Genomic DNA, 25,049 nt, shown 5'->3' on the forward strand with positions numbered 1-25,049 from the left:
TAAGTGTGGGGTATAAATTAATAATAACAATAATTGGGTATAATGGGGTATAAATTAATAATTTATAATTATTAATAATTTTATAATTATAATTATAATTATTATATTTAGCTGTGGGCTAAACCACTGAGCCTAGGGCTTGCTGATCAGAAGGTCGGCGGTTCGAATCCCTGTGACGGGGTGAGCTCCCGTTGCTTGGTCCCAGCTCCTGCCAACCTAGCAGTTCGAAAGCACATCAAAATGCAAGCAGATAAATAGGAACCGCTATAGCGGGAAGGTAAACGGCGTTTCCATGTGCTGCTCTGGTTTGCCAGAAGCGGCTTTGTCATGCTGGTCACATGACCTGGAAGCTATACGCCGACTCCCTCGGCCAATAATGCGAGATGAGCGCGCAACCCCAGAGTCGGTCATGACTGGACCTAATGGTCAGGGGTCCCTTTACCTTTACCTTAAATTATTAATAATAATAATAATAATAATAATCCTGTTGACAGGAAGAGCAGTTGTACAATGGAAGGGCTCTCTCTATGTGTACATTCAGTCAGATGCTGGACAGCCTTCTGTTGGCCACAGGAAGCTGCAGAGGATCGCTGAAAATCAGGCAAAGAAACCTTCATTGATCTTAGGATCCAAGCCAATGTTTTTTGTTGGGGTCTGTTCACACATTCTGTTGTTTATGATCAAGCATACAGTAAACTGAAGTAGTACATTTATATGTGAAACAGCCCTTTTCATACCAACTGGTCTTGGTGCGGATTCTACCACAAGGAAGTAACAACCGTGATTCATGTGGTGAGTCACTACTTGCAAATAACTCACCACATACTGGGAACTGCTTACATGAAATAAGTTAAAATGCTCTCCATGCGACAGCCACGCTTTGTTGTGGCATCAAGTACACACACTGCAAACTGCAAGAACAAGGAGTTTCAGGTTTGACAACTGGAAATGCTACAAATTTTTTTTTTCAAAAAAAGAGCGTAGAAGTGAGTTGTTCTTTTAACCTTTGCTCTGAGGATGGGGCAGCCGGTGGAAAGAGCTTAGCGCTGAAAGGACGAGCTTTTGCCGGGAATTCTCAGGATTTCAGAAACGGGGAAATCCCTTATCCCTGCTTGTTTCCGAATGCCACCCCTGCTGCTGCCCCTGACCTGAATTTGCTATCGTGTGAGCCTTCCCCGCCCCATTCAAATCAGTTTGCAGCAATTGCTGCCTGTTGTGCAAGGAAGAGCCGCTGCTTATGATGAAGCAAGCTTGTGTGGGGAGATAAACGCGAGTCTTTACAGGGTGGGGAAGCTGCGGCGGAAAACGGAGGCGCAGCTGCTCCCATGGGAACTCCCGACCCCCAGCATCCCACTCGCGATCTGTCCCCAGGCGCAACTCCAGAACAAGCGCGGCGCGAGAGGAGAGGCCGGGGGGAAAAGAGCGCGAGGCGGCGCGGAGGCTCCACCAATCAGGCTCGGCTTCGCTTGACGAGCGCCGCCGGCGTCCTATAAGAAGACGCGGCAAGCGGACCGAGGGATGTTGTTGTTTTTGCGTGTTTGGAGAAAGAGGAGAAAGGGAGCGCGAGAGGAGAGCCGGCGGTTGGCTGGGGCCGGCAGGAGCGGGAAATGTGGTCCGGGGTCCCGGGAGTGGGCTCGGCCGCTGCGGCGGCTGTGGGCGCCTGCGTCCTCCTGCTGCTGTTGCTGCCGCTGGTGGTGAGGCAACTGCTGAAGCAGAGGCGGCCGGTGGGCTTCCCGCCCGGCCCGGCGGGGCTGCCTCTCATCGGCAACATCCACTCGCTGGCCTCGGAGCAGCCGCACGTCTACATGAAGAGGCAGAGCCAGCTCTACGGGCAGGTACTGCAGCCCCGGGGGCGGGCGGGGGGGGGGGTCCCGAGGAGAAGGTGTCCCTGGGGAGACCAAGCGCCTCGGCCCTTGCCACTTCCAAGACCCCTCCCTTAAGTTGTAAGACGAGGCTTTTCCGATTCATGTCAATAACTTCAAGCCCGGATCTGAACTCTTTCCACATCTTCACTTTCAGATCCGGGTTCAAGTTTCGCTACCTCTCTGCCCAAGACTGTGCTTTCCTGCCCCTGCAAGACAACCATATCAATGTCTACTCTAGAGTTGGAAGGGGCATGTAATCCCATGGCTGAGACCTTGAGGGTCATCTAGTCCAACCCCCTGCAACGCAGGAATCTCAACCCCAGCGCCATCCCATTTGAAACCATACCGGACCCTGCTTAGCTGTGCTAATGTACTACGGTAGTTGTTTTATTGCTAGAAGTTGTTGAGCCCCATTCAGTTAAATGAGCTTCCTCTCGGCAGGAGAATGCAGTTCTCCACTCTCGTAACCTAGGAGTAAATCCTATTAAGCCTAAAGCTTATTTCTGAGTACTGTAGATGTGTACAGGATTTCACTGTTAGCCTAGTGGCCAACTTGCAAGAGCTGTTGAAGGCAGACCTCAGTTAGGAAAGCACTTTACAAACAAAATAATTATATAAGACTCACCTTGTAAGTGAGGAAGTCATAAAGGCTTTGTTACATTGACCAGCTTTTATGTCAGGAAGGTTTAGGAGGCTATTCTAAGCTTAGTTACTTGGGATTAAGTGTCACGACACTGAAATCAACGGGAATTTATTTTAAAGTCATTTTACGTTTGGGCTGTTGCAAATTTGAACTGCAGTAGCAGGATGTGATTGATTTGCCATTTTGTATTGAGTCTTGTGTTTGGCACAAAATTCTTAAAATATATAAAGTTTGTAGTACAATCATGAGACTTGGTTGCATCATAGTTATTATTAAATACCATTTTGTAAAGGTGTGCACCCACTTTTTACAGAAAGCTGCCTAACTTGTCAACCAAGCATACCAGTGCAGTATGTTGTTAATACTGTCTGTTCATACAGCTCCAAGTTCAACATTTTAAAAAAACAAACTTGCTTTACATAAACCCTGTGAACCCTTGTTAAAGCGGGCTGCACTTTGTGTCTCAACTCTGCTAGATATTTAAGACGCCAGAGGAATATGTGTTTTTATTTTACATGTTGGACTATAGTACCAAACTAACTTCACCTCAAAACTGCTTTGGTTTGAGATGTGAATTAGAGGGCTTTCTTATTTAAATTTCTAAGAGAATGTGGCAACTTTTAAAAAACTGTTATAGAACAGGAGAAGGAAGTCATCAGTAAAATAAACATGTCTTCCCTTCGTGGGGTAACACTGGACTTGGGGCACTCTCAATTTAAGCCTCATCCTGCATGCCATCCAGATTATTAAGTACATCACCAACATACACCATGAAGCTGCAGCCAATGAGGACTCTTAACATTTATTCCTGATGTTTGGGGACTTAAGCCTGTCTGCCTTTCATATTTATCGAGCGGAACACCAGCACAGCCACAACTCAAGAGTTAAATATACGTACAAGAAATGGCAAAGTTGTCACTGCTGCATAGTGATGACATGCTGCTTTATAATACAGAATGGCATCCAACACTGCTGCTCCATTAATGGAACTTTCTCCTCCTTTCCCTGGCAACACCCTGCATGCCCTCAAAATCAACTTTGGAGGGTTGGAAAACTCCACTGATGCTGCTTTGGAGACAACCAATAATCTCCCACCTTTTCGTCTTAAAAAATTTTTTCTCTCCAGGACAGCTAGAAAATCTTGATAAAAAACATTTACAACAAATTAAAATGTATCAACAGCTGCTAGAAGCAAAAACTCAGTTGGAATGTTGACAGTTTACTATCCTACAGGCTCGTTGCCAATTGCTGTAAAGAAAGGACATGTTTTTAGTACTCTTTGGAAGACAGGATGTTTTCTACTGCAGGGATGCAAAGAGGACAGTCACGGTGCCTTGAGTTTCTTGTGAAAAAATATCATTATTCATAGGAACAGGAAAAGGAGTGACCACTAGGACATTTCTCCTTAAAAGTTTCCCTTTAATTGTTTGTTTCTTTAGTGATCATATCAATCATAATGATTCACAAATAGAAACATTTCCCTTTAGCTTATGAAAAGGAACATTTGCTGACAAAAACTGGAGACCGAAATCAGAATTTTAAGCTTTATGCAATTTTTTATTAATTACAAAAATAATTATTCCATTTGATCCGTACAGAAAATGATAAAATATACTTTCTTGTATGGTATACAATTAAACCATGGTTTCCCACTATATGAATAAGCCTGCATAAGTCTTCTCCTTCAAATACCACAGAAGTAACCACAGTTCCCTGTGACATCTTAAGTGTGGCTTGTCTGGACCAGCCAACTTGCCTGGTAACCTTAAGGTAAAGGTAAAGGGACCCCTGACCATTAGGTCCAGTCGTGACTGACTCTGGGGTTGCGACGCTCATCTCGCGTTATTGGCCGAGGGAGCCGGTGTACAGCTTGCAGGTCATGTGGCCAGCATGTCAAAGCCGCTTCTGGCGAACCAGAGCAGTGCACGGAAACGCCATTTACCTTCCCGCTGTAGCGGTACCTATTTATGTACTTGCACTTTGACGTGCTTTCGAACTGCTATGCCTGGTAACCTTAAGTGAGCAGAAATTCCATGAAAGCAAGAGGTCTGGCTCACTCTTAATCTCAGGGTCGTGGGTTTGAGTCTCACACTGGGCAAAATATTCCTGCATTGCAGGGGATTGGACTAGATGACACTCGTGGTCCCTTCTTACTCTACAGATCTGTGATTCTATTATTCTAAGTCTGGCAGAGGCAGCACAGATTGCCCCATGCCTCCTACAATAGTCTACTGCTAGCAATGGAGGAAGGAGCAAGGATCAGTCTGTCCCTTCTGCTTGTAGAAGTAATTTTTTTAAAAGTACTGTAGCTAGTATGGAAATGTGGACTAGGTACACATGCTAGTAATTTCTGGACTTATTTGCAAAACTGTTTTAAACTCTGGTTAGTGAAAGCAAGTTTGGATCAAAATGTGGTTTCAGACCCTTGCTTGCTCACTATAGCTTAAATTGAACAACTGTTTTCTAGTTTGGATGTCTTCTAAAGATAGTGAGGCACCTGTTGCGTAATCTTAACAGTCAGAAGCATGCCTCCTACTGCAGAGTTTCTTTCATCTTCTGCTCAGGGACACTTTGTTTGTGACGTGTCATACCTACTGCCACAGAAACATAATTGCCAATTTATGTTTATCTCTTGTGACAGGTAATGCATTCACTTTAAGAAGGATGCGGACAATGGTCCTCCTGCAAAGGGAAGTAATAAGTAGGAAGCTCATGTGTCTGACAGTAAGCCTAGCCAACATGTTGGACTGGAAATATATATTGATGTTGTATGCAGAGATGAATGAAGGCAAACTGTGATATTGTTATGCAACTGTAATCTTTCTACATAGCCCATGTTGCATATTTGTGAGCATCATGTGGTGTTAGAAGCATACCTGTTGTGCTGCCCATGGACTAATCAAGAACATTTCTGAGGAAAAGAAACTAGTATTTCTCTCTGCCCCTTTCTGCCCCCCCCCAATTCTTGAAAGTGACATGTAATTTTTTTTTAAAGGTATTTAGCCTTGATCTTGGAGGGATATCGACTATTGTCCTGAACGGCTATGATGCTGTAAAAGAATGCCTTGTTCAGCAGAGTGAGATTTTTGCAGACAGGCCATCTCTTCCTTTGTTCAAGAAGCTGACAAAAATGGGAGGTATGTGTTGTTGTTGTTGCTGCTGTTGTTGCTGTTTTAATAGAGGCTTATTAGTGTATTGGGTATATGCTTTAAAAAAAAAAGTTGCCTGCAATTCTGTCTTCTTACTAACTTTAAAGAAACAACCCTGTGAGCATTTTTCATTTGTATGTGCTTTTTGACTTGGTCTGCAAAATTCCACAATCTCTGTTCCAAAGGGCAACGTTGGGAAATCAAACTTGAAGCTGGCTGTTGATGTGCACTGTTGGAAATGTTGTCGTTTAGCCAGGGAGAATAAGATGGCTTCATGCTGCATTTGAACTGCCTCAGCTGCCACCTTTAAGTTTTCACATTGCTACGCTGTTCATACTTAGGCAGGCTATATTTCTGATCATTCCATCCCTTGAAGCCCGCCCCCCTCAAACTCTACCCACCTCATAGGCTCTTTCAGTAAATAGTACAGCAAGAGTACAATTTAAATTGACAGGACTTTATAAAAGTGCTTAAGTGCCTGACTTGTGCCCTAGACTTGTCCCTCTCTGCCCCCACTCACCGCCTGCAGAATTTGGAGCACATTGATAATCTCATGGGTTGTTTTTTCTTTCATTTTTCATTTGTACATTCCTTAAATGTTCCTTAAAAGATATTGCTGAATTGCATTTAATACCTTTTATAAATGCCTTTCATCAATTAAAAACAAACCTATTCTGTAAAGTTTATGCAACAGTGATTTGCAGTTGAATTAAGCTAGTAATATCAAAATGGGTGGGCTCAAATTTGTGTGGCACCCAAGTAAACTGTCATCCAGAACCCCATGTTGGAAAACACAGATGATATTGAGCAGAAAAACTAAAGGGGAGAGTTTTCTTCCATGACACTTCTCCACTTAGAATTCTATCTTCCTAAGACTGCTTATTAGCTTATGACACTCTGTTTATTGGCATGTTTAGTGTACCCTGCAAACTAGATTGGGAGACCAAGATACATAGCTAAGTAATACTCTGATGACAAAGAAGTACCTTCATGTGGTAGCATGCAGTTATGGCAGTTGTGTTTGAAAATCATTGCTTGTACATGTTCAGTGCTGTAGACAGTTAAGAGCTGAAAACATACCCTTCAAGAAGTAAAAATGAAATATATCTTCGACACTAAAATGAAAAGCATCCCAAATTACTAAGTGCTTGAAACACTTCAAGGTGATGAAAGCTCCAGAGATTGAGTTTAGTTTCTTTTGGGCATGAGAGCATTGGGGAATTAATGTGTCCTTGTAAAACCTTATTTACAATCATAGAGTTGGAAGGGACCCTGAGGATCATCTAGTCCAAACCCTTGCAAAGCAGGAACATGCAGCTCTCTCTTATGGGGATCGAACTTGCAACCTTGGCGTTGTTAGCACCACACTCTAACCAACTGAGCTATCCAGCTAGCAGGCAACTTAGTCACTAGTCCTGCATCAAGTTCTCAAAGATCCTAACTGCACCCTAAGGGATACATAAGTTTTAGACAACCCTATATATATATATATATATATATATATATATATATATATATAAGATTTTGGAAGATTTAAAAAATTGTATGTAAGTCTATTTATCTGCCTTCTGTAATTTTACAGCAATTCAGAGTTCCTCAAGCATAATCTAAATTAAAAATGTCTTTAAACAAGCTTTGTCACTCTAGTCTAACTCAATCTGCTTTTTTAAGTCACACTGTTTCAAAAGCTGTTTACCTTGTGGGATAGGTGGGAAGGTATACTGGTTTGCTGTTAAGAAACACTCTCCTCCCACACACACACACACAAAATATTGAATGTACAGAAATAGTTGGTTGATCTTTATATCTTTGCCTAGCACTGCCTGTCTTGGTGCCTGCCTTCCCCCCCTGCTTGACTTTTTGTATTTGTAAATAAGCATCTATTGCATAAATCACCAGTATACACTTTACAAGGAAACTGGCTTAGCAAAAGGTTACCTCGAAACGTCAGAGAAGTGGAAAAGACAAATTGGCATTAAAACAACATTTTTACACATGCAGTTCCCAAAGTGCTATAAGCAGGTTGCATTTGAGTAGGTATAATGTTGCATGCACTTAAAAACATAGGACATAATTCTGAAGTCATTAACTCTAGAAAGATAACAGTAAAACTAATTCACTATGATGAATTGAGGATACTCTTTTTGTTTGTACGTGTGTGTAACTACAGTATGTGTGTGTAGTTGCAAATCAAAGAAAGAAAGAGGAAGTAAGATCCTGGGCTAAGCATATTGACGCTCATATATTTCAGGTTTATTGAACTCAAGTTATGGCAGAGGTTGGACAGAGCATCGCAAGCTGGCTGTAACAAGCTTTCGTATTTTTGGTTATGGTCAAAAGTCCTTCGAGAGCAAAATATCAGAAGAATCAGTCATTTTCCTTGAGGCCATTGATACCTATAAGGGCAAGCCTTTTGATCTGAAATACTTGATAACAAATGCAGTTTCAAATATTACTAACTTGATTCTTTTTGGAGAACGGTTTACATACGAAGACACTGAATTTCAGCATATGATGGACATATTTAGTGAAAACATTGAACTGGCAGCTAGTTCTTCTGCATTTTTGTACAATGCTTTTCCATGGATTGGTGCCTTGCCCTTTGGAAAGCATCAGCAACTCTTTAAAAATGCATCTGAAGTCTATACTTTTCTACTCCACCTTATTCAGCGTTTCTCGCAAAATAGGAAACCTCAGTCACCAAGACATTTTATAGATGCATATTTTGATGAGATGGACAAAAATAAAAATGACCCCGAGTCTACATTTACAACAGAAAACTTAATTTTCTCTGCTGGAGAAATTATAATTGCTGGAACAGAAACTACAACAAATGTTCTAAGATGGGCAGTGTTGTTCATGGCTCTTTATCCTAATATTCAAGGTAAGTTATGCCATATGCCATGATGTGTTTTGTCTTTTTGATTAAGAATGTGCATTCCAAACAGGCTATTAACAGCACTTGTTAAATCTTTACCCGATCTGAATACCTTAGGTTGAAACTAGAGTTTGGTCCCACTGGAAGTTGTATCCCTTGAGCAGAGTTTGTTCATGATGTGTCTGCTAGTGGGAAAGGGGCATATTTCCCAACTTATCCTTCCCTGTTACTGACTCCATGCTGTTCTAGAGAGTTCCGCAAGACTCCAGAGTAGATTTTAGCAGGGAAAGTAGGGGAAGGAAACTGACAAAAAAAAGTGCTGCATCATCTAGCTAGCTAGCTAGCTGTATTGGAGTACAGTCGTACCTTGGAAGTCGAATGGAATCCATTCCAGAAATCCATTCCATTTCCAAAACGTTCGAAAACCAAAGCCAATCAGAAGCCACGGGAGACCCGTCGGACGTTTGGGTTCCAAAAGAACATTAAAAAACCGGAACAATCACCTTAGGGTTTGTGATGTTCAAGAGCCAAAATGTCCGAGTTCCAGGGCATTCAGGATCCAAGGTACGACTGTATTTGGTTCAAAGGTCACATCTGACACCATAAAGTATTCCTATACCACTTCAACAGTCATGATTTCCCCCCAAATAATCCTGGGAATTGCAGTTACCCTTCACAGACCTACAGTTCACAGCACCCTTAACAAACTACAATTTCCAGGATTCTCCATGACTAGTGGATGTGGCTAATGTACACAAAATCGGAGGGGCTACAAATATATTTAAAGGTTTCATAGTTAAATGTACTGTAGAATGAACATGTCTACTTATTTTTGCCAGACCTTTACTTAATAAACTCAAAGCTTTTTCTCCCAACAGGGCAAGTTCATAAAGAAATTGATTTAATTATTGGGCCGAACAGAACACCTTGCCTAGAAGAAAAGTGTAAAATGCCATACACTGAGGCAGTACTACATGAAATTTTAAGATTCTGTAACGTAGCTCCACTAGGTATTTTCCATGCAACTTCCAAGGATACAGTTGTACGTGGCTATTCTATCCCTCAAGGCACTACAGTCATCACAAATCTCTACTCTGTACACTTTGATGAAAAGTACTGGAGTAACCCTGAAATGTTTTGTCCTGAGAGGTTTTTGGACAGCTCTGGACAATTTGTCAAGAAAGAAGCATTTGTTCCATTTTCACTAGGTAAGTGTATGTACTTAACCAAAAATCTAGAAGCAACAAATTTGTTACTAGAGGCAAAATGGTTAGCATGCTCTATCTACCAACCAAATATTCCAAAGACACTGACTTCATAGACTAATTCATTTTAAATTTCAGTTGTTAATCATCAACTAAACCAACTATTTTAATACAAAGGTTGTCATGAAACCAAGGCAGCGAAATCGTGAGCTTAGACTCGGGTTTAGCAGTGTCATAACAGTTCTTGTCTGATTACTGTACATGAAACAACCCACTTCCAGTTTAGAAAGATTTTTAAAAATGGTATAAGCTAGTGGAATCTTGGCAACAGCAGCCTTATCAGGCTCTAAAGATTTCACTATCCTGCTTATCTGAGGGGGAAATAACATGTGGATCTTGCACTGTGCTGGTAGGACAGTGTGTTCTTAACAGGAAAGAGCTGCTCTCTGGAATGTTTGGACATCAGCCATTAGTTTTCTCATACTTGGGCCTATATGTAGTTTATGCAAAACTGGTTTATGAAAATCATATGTTCAAAAAAATTAAATGCCATCAGGCTTTTAACAGATTGGTAGTAAAGTAACTTGGGAACCATGTTTTTCCAAATTGTCCCTCTTTCGTTGCCTTAGGTTTAGAATGGTGCCTAAACCTTTAACAGCATGGATTAATTAATGGCTTACCAGAATAGGATTTGATTTTTAAGAGATACAGTACTTTTTTATCATAATGGCACCTGTGCTTTTGATAAACAACAAAAAAACCTCCAGCTATTTTCTTTTAAAATACTATTTTCCTTCCTTTTTTTCCTTCAGGGCGAAGGCACTGTTTAGGCGAACAGTTGGCCAGAATGGAAATGTTTTTATTTTTCACCTCATTACTTCAACAATTTCATCTGCATTTTCCTAGTGGTTGGACTCCCAACCTTAAGCCAAAGTTAGGCATGACTCTGCAACCTTATCCATACCTTATTTGTGCAGAGAGGCGCTACTGAAGACACACCTAGTGCCAACAGTTCAAAGTGCGAGGCTTTGGGGCCAGAGGCATGGGAATATAACGAGAAGAAATGCTTTTGTTCCACGCTTTCCTCACTCAAATGCCCAAATCGTTCCCTGCGTTGTTGTATTTTTAATGCCTGTTGTCCATCTTAAAAATCCTTCAATGATGTATAAGGACATTGAGAGAGTTTTTGAGGGCAAGTGATGGAGAATGAGTAGAAGGTGCTCCACCGTATTCTAATGTGTGGTGAATGGGATAAGAATATAAGAATGGCCTGTGGAGACAGTAGCCATTGACAGCCGCCTCCTCCATGAATTTGTCAATCCTCTTTTGAAGCCATCCAAGTTGATGGCCATCACTGCCTCCGGAGGGAGCAAGTTCCATAGTTTGACTATTCTGTCTTAAATCTTCCAACAGTTACCTTCATTGGGTGTCCACAAGTTCTAGTGTTATGAGAGAGAGAGAGAGAAACTATGATTTTCCCTCTGGGTAGCAGTTATAGCCTAGCAAAAACTTTTCTGTACCTCAAGCTCACCCTATTTTATTTTTTTAAAGGCTTTCAAGCCACTTTTTCACTCCACCATCTCATTAGTACTTGCCCTCCAACTTGTACAGAAAGCTACACAACAGTCTTCCATAGCAGAGAGTGTCCCATGAGTCTGGGGTTCTCGTTGGGTCAAAGATGCATGTACGCAAAACCTATGAAAATGCAACCTGTGTGAGGCACTCCATTCTGAAGCACTGGCAAAAGCCTTAAGGCGACTTTGACTAGGCTACCTAGTGGCTCCTAGAGCACTGATGCGTTACATAATGTAAGTCTCTAGCTATAAGCTGGGTAATTTCTGATTCAGGTATCCTTTCAGCAATTCCTTTAGTGCTGAATCAGTTGCGTCACTTTTTATTTAAAACACACTGGTTTAGCAATGAAGGGTGGAGTTTAATTACACTACTGGTATGCAGGGGACCTGAACCCTTCCTGAAGGCTGCCTTTTAGTAGCAGACACAGGATAGAAGGGAAGGACACACACCAAAGCAACAGAATGTGAGACGAGGAAGTGGAGATTCACATGCCCTTTTAAAGTATAACCCATCTTAACAGGTGAACATCCATTTAGTAAACATGCAGGTAACTAGTTTGGCCCTGAATGAACCACTGCCCATCTGCTACACTTTGATTTGTATTTCACCCTCCAATTGTTGTTGTTGTTTAGTCGTTTAGTCGTGTCCGACTCTTCGTGACCCCATGGACCAGAGCACGCCAGGCACTCCTGTCTTGCACTGCCTCCCGCAGTTTGGTCAAACTCATGTTCGTAGCTTCGAGAACACTGTCCAACCATCTTGTCCTCTGTCGTCCCCTTCTCCTAGTGCCCTCAATCTTTCCCAACATCAGGGTCTTTTCCAGGGAGTCTTCTCTTCTCATGAGGTGGCCAAAGTATTGGAGCCTCAGCTTCAGGATCTGTCCTTCCAGTGAGCACTCAGGGCTGAATATCCTTCAGAATGGATAGGTTTGATTTTCTTGCAGTCCATGGGACTCTCAAGAGTCTCCTCCAGCACCATAATTCAAAATCATCACCCTCCAATATAGGGCAAATAATGCTTCCTCTGCCTTTCCTGGCTGTTGAAAAGATTACGGAGGCAATAGAAATGAAGTGTTGTATTATATAAGTGCCTTAATTGAGAGCGGGTGTGGTGTTGTCATGGCTGAGAGAGTAAACTAACAGGAAGCTTGTTCCTACACCCATTAAGAAAATAATGCTGACCTACTTTCGTAGTTGTACTGTTTATTAAGATATACGTGAGTTGCTTTGAGTGCTCTTGTGCTATACAGATGGTGTTGGTACAGCCTAAAACAATGCCTTTTGAACTATTATATCAAGTTGTCAACGCTTATAATAGGATTCTTTCCTCTTCTTTTTTAAAAACTTGTAAATATTTTGCAGGTCCAATTTACTTAAGGGTGTCTTGCCACATGCATGCTTATTCAGCCACTTGGATCTGCAGAACTTGCACTTCTGCAAATGCCACATGAGGTCCTTTCCTCAGTTGTGGGGAGCTGATCAGTTAGTGTGGTGGCACCTGTGTTTTTAGAGGCCTGCTGAAAGCTTTATGTTTTGGCAAAACAACACAGCAATTCAATTATTATTATTCAATTACCTTTGTTTTTATATGGCTTTTTTACATATTTTATCTCTAAATGATGGTTTTGTGGCATTTTAAAAAAATTATATTGTGGATTTTAACTGTGAGTTACCTACAATTTTATTGTACACTGCTTAGACCTCCTTAAGTGTGTGGTTTTCTTTTAGGTTTTTTAAATAAATATTTATTTGTAGATTGGCCTGGTCATTAGTCAGTATGGAAACTTTTTGCTTTGCTTATTATATTTGTTATTTTAAGCAGCTAGCTAGCACAGACACATGATTAATTTTATTTTATTTTAAAGAAAGTCACTTGCAGCCTGCAGAGCCTCCAAGGAGAGGGAAACAGAGAGAGATTCCACTGTTAAACAGAGTACATGTTCATACTTAACCCCACCCCACCCTACACCCCTTCACTGAGAAGAGAAAGAACAGAAACAGCAGACATTTTTATGTATACATCTCTATTAATCTGCAAAATGTCCTTGCTTCCGCAACAGCCTCCAGGTCTAGTTCATTCAGAACAATAACTATTAAACATATCTGAAGGATGCCATATGTCCAACTTAACAGCTTCTTGGAAGGCAGCCATAGCAGAGAGAGGGCACAAGAACTTGGAATGTTCTTTCCTACACTATTTCCTCCAAAACACAAAATGAAAGCTTTTGATTATGTTCATTGTGACAGGTAAAGGTTAAGTCCAGTCCTGGACGACTCTGGGGTTGAGGCGCTCATCTCACTTTATTGGTCCAGTGAGGCAGCGTACAGCTTCCAGGTCATGTGGCCAGCATGACTAAGCCGCTTCAGGCGAACCAGAGCAGCGCACGGAAACGCTGTTTACCTTCCCGCTGTAGCGGTACCTATTTATCTACTTGCACTTTGATGTGCTTTCGAACTGCTAGGTTGGCAGGAGCTGGAACCGAACAATGGGAGCTCACCCCATCACGGGGATTTGAACCACCGACCTTCTGATCAGCAAGCCCTAGGCTCTGTGGTTTAATCCACAGCGCCACCCACGTCCCTCATTGTGACAGTAGGGATTTGAAAAAACCAGGCTCCTGTCCTGGATAAACAAGCACCCTTTACAAAAAGGTGAAATGGACTGGGGGCTAGGTTGAGCTGCTCAGCTACCTAAGTACTGAGGAAACAACCAATGAGTCAATTAATTCCTATGAAGAATCTGGTGGCAAAAGGTGAGAACCAAGGAGGGCATTATGCTACCCTTTTCCTTGCTATTTCCCCTTGTTTTGTAAGCAGAATTTCAGAAGCAGTGGCTCTGGAACAGACTCTGCTACAGAAGAAACATTTTGGCTAGCTTCCATGCAATAGCTTTACCGTGCCAGCACTTTTCCCTGAGCAAGTTGGACCCATTAAAATAATGGATCACATTAATAGAACAAACATTAATGTTCAGATAACTATTCTCATGACCAATGCAAAGAGCCTCTCCGATATAACCGCATGCCCCCTTCACACACTCGACACGATCATTTATGAAAGGTAATGGAAAGCAAGTCACCATGTTCACAATTTCACATGTTGCTATAAATAAAGTTAAATGTTTATCCCCACATGACTCAGTAAGGACAATATATAATAGCTGACTACTGGCTTTCTACCAGAAAGAAATGTTGACTCCTTAAAGTAGGACTAAAGCATTGACTGTGTGTATATTACACAAATAACTCTTCATTGCATCCAAGAGATGTCACCCTCCCCATCTGTCCCCCCACTTGCCGTGCCATGTACAATAATTGCGGTTAAAAATGCACCTACAATAATGACATTTAAAAAGAAAGGTCTTCTTACATTATTATTACCTGGTGGGCCAAGCTATTCAAAAGTCAAATAGAATGCTTCACACAGTGGTGGGGTTTTTAAGCAGAGGTTTTTAAGCAGGGCCAATTGGGTGGTGTGTGTGTGTGTGTGGACAGTCATTTGGCTCAGGACCTCAAGCTCGAAGAAGGGCTCAAATTTAGACACTTCTTAATTTTTTTGCATTTGATAAGCTTTACAACTTACAACTTCAGACCAAAATGTGACGCACTCAGCTAGAAAAGCGGACTTTTTTGTTTTTGTTTGTTAAATTAAAAATAAAATTGAATTGTGTCTCATTGTGTTTTGGTGCCTTGTTTTGTTCATTGGTATTGTCAGCCTGAGAGGTCATATTTTCTGCATTGGCAGCTGGTAGGACCAGCACGGGTGGTGCTGTGGGTTAAACCACAGAGCCTAGGGCTTGCCGATCAGAAGGTTGGCGGTTCGAATCCCCGCGACGGGGTGAGCTCCCGTTGCTCGGTCCCAGCTCCTGCCAACCTAGCAGTTCACACGTCAAAGTGCAAGTAGATAAATAGGTATCGCTACAGCGGGAAGGTAAACAGCATTTTTGTGTGCTGCTCTGGTTCACCAGAAGCAGCTGTGTCATGCTGGCCACATGACCTGGCTGGAAGCTGTACGCCGGCTCCCTCGGCCAATAACGCGGGATGAGTGCCGCAACCCCAGAGTCTGTCACGACTGGACCTAATGGTTAGGGGTCCCTTTACCTTTACCTTTAGGACAAGATGACCTTTGATGCCCCTATGATTCTGTGTCCTCTCCCCACCCCGAGAAGAATTATAAAGAACATAGCAGTTGTGCCACCAACAGGGATGCATAGTGAGATTTCACACTGAATTGCTTATGCTCAAAGTGGTTTTCCTGTGCAAGCTTTTTTTACTTCAGCAAGACGGATTGTGCCTCTGCAGTACTTTGGTGTGAGTCATGCCAGTAATTTACCTACCCTGTACCTAACAATGAGTCATAAGAGAGCAAGGTAATTTTTATTTCATACTATCAATATTTCAGATCAGCAACCTATTCAAACTGGAGTAAAGAAGATTTACAAACAAACGGAAAGGCATTAACAGAATCTGCAGAACTGTAAGGTGGCTACAAAAAGTGACAGTGGCCATCCATATAAGAAACGGCAATGAAAACTGGGAAAACCATTGGTGTCAGCATTTTTCCCAAGCAAGAACAGAGTTTTGATTTCAGCCCCACCTCCAGTAACTAGTCCAGCTTCTCTTGGTTGGCATTGATTACCAACGATACATATAGAATCATAGAATTGTAGAGTTGGAAGGGACCGTGAGGGTCATCTAGTTCAACCCCCTGCAACGCAGGAATCTTTAACCCAACGTGGGGCTCAAAAACTCAACCCTGAGATTAAGAGTCTCATGCTCTGCCGACTGAGCTGTCCCCCAAGATGTTATTTTCACCAAAAGAACTGAAGTCTGAATGAGTGTCATTTTTCTCTTTCATAGCCCAATTTTCCTCCTGACTGACATCAAGTAATCAAAGGGTTTTGAGAAACCAGGCTCTAGCATTATGACATTACTGCAAGATCTTAGAGTATGAAAAAAGCAGATCCTACTTGGCAATACGTAATCTTGAATATTAATAATAAGAATAAATAAGAAGAAGTTTTTATGCCGCCCATCTGACTGGCTTCCAACAAATTAAAACACTCTGTGGCATCAAACATGAAAAACTTCCCTCAACAGGGCTGCCTTCATATGTTTTCTAAAAGTCAGGTGGTAGTTTATTTCCTTGACATCTTATGGGAGGGTGTTCCACAGGGTGAAAAGGCTCTTTCTAACGTCCTTTATAACACAACTTCTGGTGAAATCAAAAGCTTCCCCTGGATTTCTACAGTGGAACTGCAAGTGTTCTTAGGAGTATTACCAGGCGGTACTCTTGGTACCTTGAGCCACTGAAGAATGGCCAGAGAAGCAGGGCCTTTCCAATGGTAGCACTCTTGTGGTATTTCCTGCCCTGAAAAGCTCACTGAGATCCTTTCCTGCTAGCCTTCAGGAGACTGATGAAAACAAAGTTTGTATATTAAATATAGAACGCTGAATGATTTGGATGCTCTTTTTACTGGTTTTGTATTTCAGCTTTTCCTGTTCATCTTTATTTTTCTTCTTTAGCTGGGTTTTCTTATTTAGATGGCTATGCTAAGTGGCCTTTTATAGCTTCGATTATTATTATTATTATTATTATTATTAGAATTTCTATACCGCCCTTCATCTGAAGATCGCAGGGCAGTTTACAATATAAACATACAAAAATGCAAATCAAAATAACAAACAAAAATTATGTAAGAGATAAGAGAGGAAATAAATCAATACTTCGAAATAATTGAGCAGGTATTCAGAACAGGATGTGTGAAAAAAGAACGGGAAGTTTTTTTTGGGGGGGGGACATATTGGAGTGCTACGCATGTAAATTAAAAGAGCAAGCGTTGTGTGTTTCCATTTCCTTGATTATCCCTTAAATAGCCATCTATGTGCACATCATCACTTTTCTTTTAAGTTCAGAGCAATCTGGGGAAACTTGGTTGATCGCTCGATGGACGAAGTTCTGTTTCCTTCAAACTGAAGCACGTGCTTCTCCAGCCCACAAAATAAAAGACAAAGCAGCCTGGTGATTCTAGTTTGAGATTTTGGTACAATCCACACGGATTCATCAACTGCAAGACATACCTTGGGATCCACCTTGTTTTTTTATGATAATGAAGCAAAGTAAATGTTCTTCCTGATCTCATCTAGCACAGCAAGTGATTCTGAGGATAGTGCTGATCAGCGGGGATGAGTCAAATGTCTGAGTCATTCTGTCTCTTGGCTGAAACCCTAGAACACAGGGAAATCACAAGGTGAGTGGCAGGGGGACTGTCTAAAAACATTATATACTGGGCTGTGGAACTGGTGGTTTTTTTGTCTTTTTTTTAAAGCTCATTGGGCTCAATGGCTCTTGTAATTATTCCTGCATAAGTTAAAGATTCTCCCCTCGTGGTGTTTTTTTTTCCCTTGAGAAAGATTAGGCAGAGTAAAACCTTGCCTGAGAAATACCTGAATTTGAAATATGATTTCTTATGTGCTGTATTAACATAGCAAAGTAATAGGGGAAATGACTCTCATTTTCATTTTTTATGCCCTGTAATTTTTCTAGATGGTATGGGGGAAAGTCCAGGGACAAACACCTCCTTTTGCTAGCAGATCATCATAAATGGTTGCACATGTAGCAACCAATACACCCTACACCAATGCTATCATATTTAATCAGGTCTGGAAGTGAACACTTAGGAACGAATGTGGATATACAGCAGTGAGCAGCAACCAACATTACTGCTGTCTCAAAGCACAATTGAGTGGCATAATTGTGCTGAGGAAGTTAGGAGCACAAATTTTCAATGGTGAGCTTCAAAAACCCTGCTCATTCTGCAAGCGCTCTCCTTTGTACATGCCACCGTTTTGTGAACAACTTGCTAACAGATCTGCAGCTACAGCAGAAATATTTTTTTGGAAAAGACAATGAAATTCCAAAACTTTAAGTTCAAAACAATATAAATTCCAATGTCATTTTTTAAAGGAAATAATCTAAATGTGTAATCAGGTGGGATTCAATTGATGCCCTTGTGCTCTGTGGCAAGGATTGGGGGTTATTTACTGTGCAATAACAAAACCCAATGCCTGCTTCAATGGTACTCCTAAGCCTTGCATACACAGTGGCGCATTTTAGAAATGATTTTTTCACAAGATACGACCAGAATTGGGACTGGTTCTATGTGTTTTGGGGGGGCTTCCAATCATTAACTCATTCATGGTTGTTGTTTTTAATAAGCAATCAAATAACTTCACCAAGGTTCCAAGATGGGATCTTCTGTGAAGCTGCCCAGCCTTGCCGATTCTTTGTGAGTAAATGTGAAGAAGGAGTGTAGAGAATAGGCTACGATCAGTTCAATTTTGCCAGGGACCCAGGTGGCGCTGTGGGTTAAACCACTGAGCCTAGGGCTTGCTGATCAGAAGGTCGGCGGTTTGAATCCCTGTGACGGGGTGAGCTCCCGTTGCTTGGTCCCAGCTCCTGCCAACCTAGCAGTTCGAAAGCACGTCAAAGTGCAAGTAGATAAATAGGAACCGCTACAGCGGGAAGGTAAACGGCATTTCCATGTGCTGCTCTGGTTTGCCAGAAGCGGCTTTGTCATGTTGGCCACATGACCTGGAAGCTGTACGCCGGCTCCCTTGGCCAATAATGCGAGATGAGCGCGCAACCCCAGAGTCGGTCACGACTGGACCTGATGGTCAGGGGTCCCTTTACCTTTACCTAGTTCAATTTTAGAGCTACAGGGTTCAGTTTTATTTTTGTATTCTGTTTGGACCTCTGCCAGCTTCTTTCCTACCTTTAGTCTGAATAATTTGGCTGTTTGCCAGACTCAGGGTTTTCGAATCCCCATGTGCCAAGATGGTTGGCATTGGGGCTACTGGGAGTTTAGGACTGGAGCTGTGAGTAACCAGTGTACTCTTCTGAGGTCTGAGAAAGTGTGAGCTGCTGCTACTAAACCACAAAGGTGCAGGTTGAACTGAGGAGTGCTGGGCCACTTTTAATAAGTTATTGCGTTAATGTGCCTCAGCAGCAACTACAGGAGAGTAAGACCCACTGGTAGCAGTGCAGGTCTGTTGTGGTGCATATATCACCCTCCTCTCACTGCCAACACACTCCTGGGGCTCAGGAGGGACCATGGTATGAAATAAAGTACTTATATAATAAATAAAATAAAATAATTCCCACCTGCGATGTTCAGAAGCTTTTCAGCACTAAGGAACATCCAGAGGTGTTACCCGCATTTTGACTACATGTATTGATTATATTAAAAGCCCTCCTTATAACAAATGTCCAGATATAAAATCTGCTTGAGTATGGTGTACATATTTGGTTATTATTCTAATTAATCTTTTAGCTAGTGAGGCAGCAATGATATTAGAAACCTGCTTCAGAAGAGAGATCAGTCAGCACAAAGTAGTCTTATATATCAAAGTAATGTTAGCATCATTCAGTGAATCGTAAAGTTTAAAAGGCCATCAGCATTTCTTAAAGAAAGGTATCTGTGGGATGAAAAGTGACTAAAGTGTCTTGCTAAATACTGTGAGGTCATCATCTGAACCAAGTAGTTTATAAAGTTTCTGTTTTTGAGAAATATGTTCATATGTTTATTAACATATTTCTCAAAAACAGAACGTGTTTAATAATGGTCCATCTTCCTGAGTGGCACCCAATCCAGTGCTCAGAGTTGCTCTGATCTGATCCAAGGTGATCCAGAGCCAACGTGACCCAGATTCACACTTCAAACCTATTTGAGGCCTGCACAATCATGTGTCCTTCTCCTCCCCACCAACTGTTTAATAAGGGGTTTAAACCCTAGTTAGAAGTGGTCAGTGGTAGGAGATGCTGGTCTCTTCCTCCTTCCTCGTTGCCAGACCCTTGTGACAGTCCCAGATCACTCTGGGTGAACCCAATCCACCCTGGGGCTGCCACAAGCTGATCTGACCGACTCCCAGATTGAACCAAATTGGTCCAATGTGGTTTGGGATCCAAGATTCAGACAGTTCACAGCTGTAATATCTAACATTCTAATTTATCAAAAGCTTTTTCAATCGTGCGGGACAAACCTATTCAGTCTTGGAAGCAGGTCCCACTATGTTAACAGAATAAAGGGCCAGTGGGAAGCATGCCAGGTTGGGTGCAGCTGCTTGAAAGGGACCCCCGTTTTCTGGATGCTTGAAACCACCCTGAGCATCTTCAAGGAAAGGCTGCTCCCAGTTTGGCTCTGAATGCCCAAGGCTCTTCCGGGGTCTTGACCATGCAGCTACCAATCCCCCCTATGTCGGTGGGCATGTGTGACTCAGGTGAGAGAAGAGACCACGACATCCTTTTGAAATTCCAGGTGTGGCCACAGACCCCAAAGATGGCTGACTACTTCACATCCAAGGGTAACTAATGAAAGCTTCCATTTTCTTTTTCCAAGCACATATCCTTGATATTTTTAAACCCTTCTGATTCTTTCCTTTTTAAGAAAAGGATAAAAATCCTAATGACACTCACAGCCCTCTTGCCATACCCTCAAATAGCAGGTCCAAATGTCCTTTTTATTTATATCATACACTTTATATAGGATTACAGAAACAGTTTTTGATCATTAATCTCTGTTTTATTGGAGGAGTTTGCACTGTTTAAAAAGCTGCCCTTTTCCAGCACAGTGCTCTAGGAATTCACTACCGTAAAGCTGGCTTTCATTCTGACTGAGCTCAGCTCTGAAAAACAGAAATGATTATAAATGCAGGTTGAGCTATATTAATTGTTATTAGAGGGTGAGTTGGCATTATATTTCAATAGTTTGGAAAGGCTGAGCAAAATCTATCTAGAGTGCAATTCAGTTATCACTTACACTTAAGCGTTCTGACAATTTTTGTCTTCCAATATAAACACCTGAAAGTGTTTATGTTGGTGTTAAGGTATTATTATTACTAGGTTGGTCTTGCCCTTAGAGAAGGCAGAGAAACTTATTCACAATTTTGGGGTGTGTGTATGTGTGCAATGGGTCTTGCCCTGATTTTGAAACAGATTAACAGAATTAAGGCAGGATGTGCAGGGCCACTTATGTTAGAGTTTTGCTAGTGACTTTTAATACATCCATAATTTTAATAAACACAATTATTGTTATTTATTAGATTTATATACTGCCCTTCATCATTAGATCTCAGGGTGGTTCACAAAATCTTGTTTGGATATGAAATTTAAGATTTCAAATAGGGCTATTGCCCAGCCAACAGTAGTGTTAGTTGATTGGCAGAGTAATGCAACCCCGCCCCCTTGTCCTGGGCTCCAGGGGGTGGGGCTGGATTGGACAGAGCAGCCCTTCCGGCCATTGCCCGCATAGTGCTGTCATCACTCCAATATGTGGATTCCACTTCCAACTGCTGAACAGGTGGGGTAGAAGTGGTAGTGGCAGGCTTGGAAACAGCAGCAGCCAGCAAAATGCCACAAAATGGGTTTCTTTTCTGATGGTGGGAAGAGGCTGAGCTGCCTCAGAACCCAGGCCCAATCTGGGCCTGAGCACTGTACCAACTCCAGGCTATTAGTGACCTAATCTGCCCACCCACACATTGGTGGTTGTTCCATTAAACCCAATCAGGCAGCAAAGATTGCGACCTAAACATATGAGTTTTAATTGAATAATTGACTCTGCATAGATTTGCTTGTAAGCAAAACCAATTATTTTGAGATAGACAGTGGTACCTCGGGTTACAGACGCTTCAGGTTACAGACTCTGCTAACCCAGAAATAGTACCTCGGGTTAAGAACTTTGCTTCAGGATGAGAACAGAAATTGTGCGGTGGCAGCAGGAGGCCGCATTAGCTAAAGTGGTGCTTCAGGTTAAGAACAGTTTCAAGAACGGACCTCCAGAACGAATTAAGTTCTTAACCCTAGGTACCACTGTACTGTATATAGTTTGTTTCTAGACACACAGCAGGCAAAGGAACATCTAATCTAGTATTGTGTACTCTGGCTGACAGAAACTCTCCTGGACTTCGATTACTAATGTATTTTCATTAGTTTTTTTAATCTACTGTGTGGTTACTGCAAGCAGGGATATTTACCGTGTGCTTGTTATTTTGCAAAGTGAGGAACAATTGTTTATAGAAAACCATCTTTTAATTCTTCAAAGGTTTACATACAAAGAAAAAGTAGACTCTTTTTTTAAATGAACACCTAGCATTAGCACAATATTGTAAATATAAAATCTGTTGTGTCATGTTTCTAAACATGACTCCTGAGTAAGAGTGGAACATATTTATAATATTATTGACTAAAAGAATACAGTCCCTTCATTATCAAAAGTGAGATAGCTTTTGTGTTCTATTACAGAACAATGAAAACAAGGCAACAGGTGTATATTTCGCAAACTAGCCTGGATATTCACTGCAAACCTGAACATTTTCAAAAAAAAATAAAATGGCAGGTTGTGCACCACAGTAAAAAGCATCAAATAGATGCACATGGGATTAAATTTTAACCACAAAATCCAGAATTTAGCTATTCTGGTTGCAGTCATCAAATGGTTAAATCAATCCAATAAAACTTCATTAATAAAACAATTGCAAATCAAACAGGTGTAAACTGTAACATTCAAACTGACAGATAAGACAGTGATTTTTGAATCCACATTAAAAATAAAATACAAATTCCAAAACATGTATTGGTATTCAGCCCAATTCGGTCCTATAAACAAAATACTTCTGGTGACTTTGTAAAATAAGGCAGCTAATTCCCCCCCCTCAAAAATGGTATATACTACTTTAATATTAAGAAGCTGTTTTCAGACAGCAAAACAAGGTATTTGAACATCAACTTGGGAATAAGTTCTTTGCATCACGGAATACAATATTCAACCTTTGAATAAAGTTTTCAAATTCCATGTGGTAAAAGTGCATAGGAGTGGGATACTGTTAAGAGAAAATATGTCCTTTCACAGTATTCAAATCTCTCATAGTTATGTTAACTGTGTCAGTCTAAAGTCAGCATTATGAGAAATAATACATTATTTTTGGAGCAGTACTGTACATCATTTTGAAGGCTTCTTAAAATGTTTTTTCTTCTCATTGATGTCGTTCCTCTTCTTCATCTGCTTCTTCAATAACCTGAATTTCATCTGCTTGACACAAGGATGTGTTCTCTGACTGGTTACTCTCTTTGGATTTATTTAGGTCTTCTTCTTCAATTACTTTCTTCCATACTTTATGATTTTCATTCAAATGGTGTATCAGCTGGCAAAATATTCGCTGCCTGCTTTTTCTTCTCTGTAGTTCTGCAAAAGAGGGAAATGCCACTTTTCAAAAGAGAGCTAAACAAGTATGAAACACTTTCCTTATGCTTATGAAAGTGGTAATACTGAACCAACCTGAATGGCTACCGTATGAATACGCCTTTGTTAGGCATTCTAGCTGATTAAAAAGGGAACAGGATACGCTTAAAGGAGAATATCCTGTGTGCTCAGAATGATGAAAGCCAAGCTTTGTGAGATGGCAGGAAGAAAGGACCTTGGGGGTAAAGGGAACCTGTAGTAAGCCCTGGGGAGTTGGAGATGGAAATATGAAGAAATTTGGTGCAATGTTTGAATAAGCAGCACAAATCCGAGGGAATTCTGCTGGTGAAATGGGGCTTTCCCCTCTCACCTGCAGCCTCACATACACCCCCAAAACATGTTCCAGAGGGTCAGGGGACTCTATAAAACAGATTTCTGGTATTCAGGGAGGAAGAGAAGATGGGGAAAGTTCACCCAAGCAGCTTTGAACTTTTCCCTTTATAGATACTTGTAATGGTGATATTTTACTATGATATCTGGATAATACAACAATTTAATATTTATATGCCTCCCATCTGCTACTCTGGGCAGCTTCCAACAAATGTAACAAGTTAACTAGATCCAAATCCATTTAAAATTCTGTATGTAGTTTAAGTATTTAGTCTTACTTGTGCTTAAATCTTCCATCTCATCCTCTTCACTGTCCAACTCTTCTTCATCATAATCTTCAGAGCTTTCCATATCATCTTCTTTTTCATCAATCCACTGGCCTGGAAGCAAGCCAGCTGCATCATAAGAGTTACAGAGAGGACCAACAATATGAGTAATAAAAGATTCTTGTAGTTTTGCAAGCTGAGGAGAACGTCTATCCATAAAAGGGCTAATGGGTAATCCCAGACTTGCTTCTTCATCTCCCTGTAAATTCATAAATACAAACACTTAGAAATGATTGGGTATCAGTGCAAAGTTTGGTAACTGGAGCACATAAAACAAAAACAAACAGCCAATATTTCAATAAGGAGTTGTGTTACATTTGTTCTAGTCTTATAATATAGAGCATCACAAAGAGCACACTATCAGCAGATATTTCATGAAACTACACTGTAATCACACTTTCTAAGCAGCAGTCATGGAATATATAAAGCTGATTTGTGCCATGCCCAGCATGTAAATGCAATATTTAGATAAGTATTGCTACAATATACAACTGCCATATACTCATAGCCAGTAATCATTGGTCATGAAAACAGACTTTTGCATGATGATACAACTGGATACAATGGGACGTGGGTGGCACTGTGGGTTAAACCACAGAGCCTAGGGCTTGCCGATTAGAAGGTCAGCGGTTCGAATCCCCATGACGGGGTGAGCTCCCGTTGCTCGGTCCCTGCTCCTGCCAACCTAGCAGTTCAAAAGCACGTCAAAGTGCAAGTAGATAAATAGGTACCGCTACAGCGGGAAGGTAAACGGCGTTTCCGTGTGCTGCTCTGGTTCGCCAGA

General features: G+C 41.4%; 2 protein-coding genes across 4 annotated transcripts in view; one reads left to right on the forward strand and one right to left on the reverse strand.

Annotated features, from left to right (window-relative positions):
• Positions 1–489: 489 nt before the first annotated feature.
• CYP2R1 (cytochrome P450 family 2 subfamily R member 1) overlaps positions 490–25,049 on the forward strand; it is a 31,661-nt gene continuing 7,101 nt past the window's right edge. The window contains exons 1-5 of one of the 3 annotated variants that reach the window (XM_088666815.1): positions 490–1,835; positions 5,504–5,645; positions 7,909–8,541; positions 9,414–9,743; positions 17,461–17,564. In XM_088666815.1, coding sequence (XP_088522941.1) covers positions 1,608–1,835; positions 5,504–5,645; positions 7,909–8,541; positions 9,414–9,743; positions 17,461–17,516 — 1,389 coding nt within the window. In that variant the 5' untranslated portion in view covers positions 490–1,607 and the 3' untranslated portion in view covers positions 17,517–17,564. Of the gene's footprint in view, positions 1,836–5,503; positions 5,646–7,908; positions 8,542–9,413; positions 9,744–10,552; positions 13,069–17,224; positions 17,372–17,460; positions 17,565–25,049 lie in introns of those variants that run through there. The other 2 variants (XM_088666819.1, XM_035119871.3) reach the window with 2 other exon arrangements.
• Positions 22,378–25,049, reverse strand: part of PDE3B (phosphodiesterase 3B) — a 65,078-nt gene continuing 62,406 nt past the window's right edge. The window contains exons 15-16 of the mRNA XM_035128201.3: positions 24,218–24,464; positions 22,378–23,552 (exon numbers count right to left, since the gene is read on the reverse strand). Coding sequence (XP_034984092.3) covers positions 23,344–23,552; positions 24,218–24,464 — 456 coding nt within the window. The 3' untranslated portion in view covers positions 22,378–23,343. The remainder of the gene's footprint in view (positions 23,553–24,217; positions 24,465–25,049) is intronic.

Source organism: Zootoca vivipara, chromosome 1 (assembly GCF_965207765.1).
Source record: "Zootoca vivipara chromosome 1, rZooViv2.hap1.1, whole genome shotgun sequence".
Classification (NCBI taxonomy): domain Eukaryota; kingdom Metazoa; phylum Chordata; class Lepidosauria; order Squamata; family Lacertidae; genus Zootoca; species Zootoca vivipara.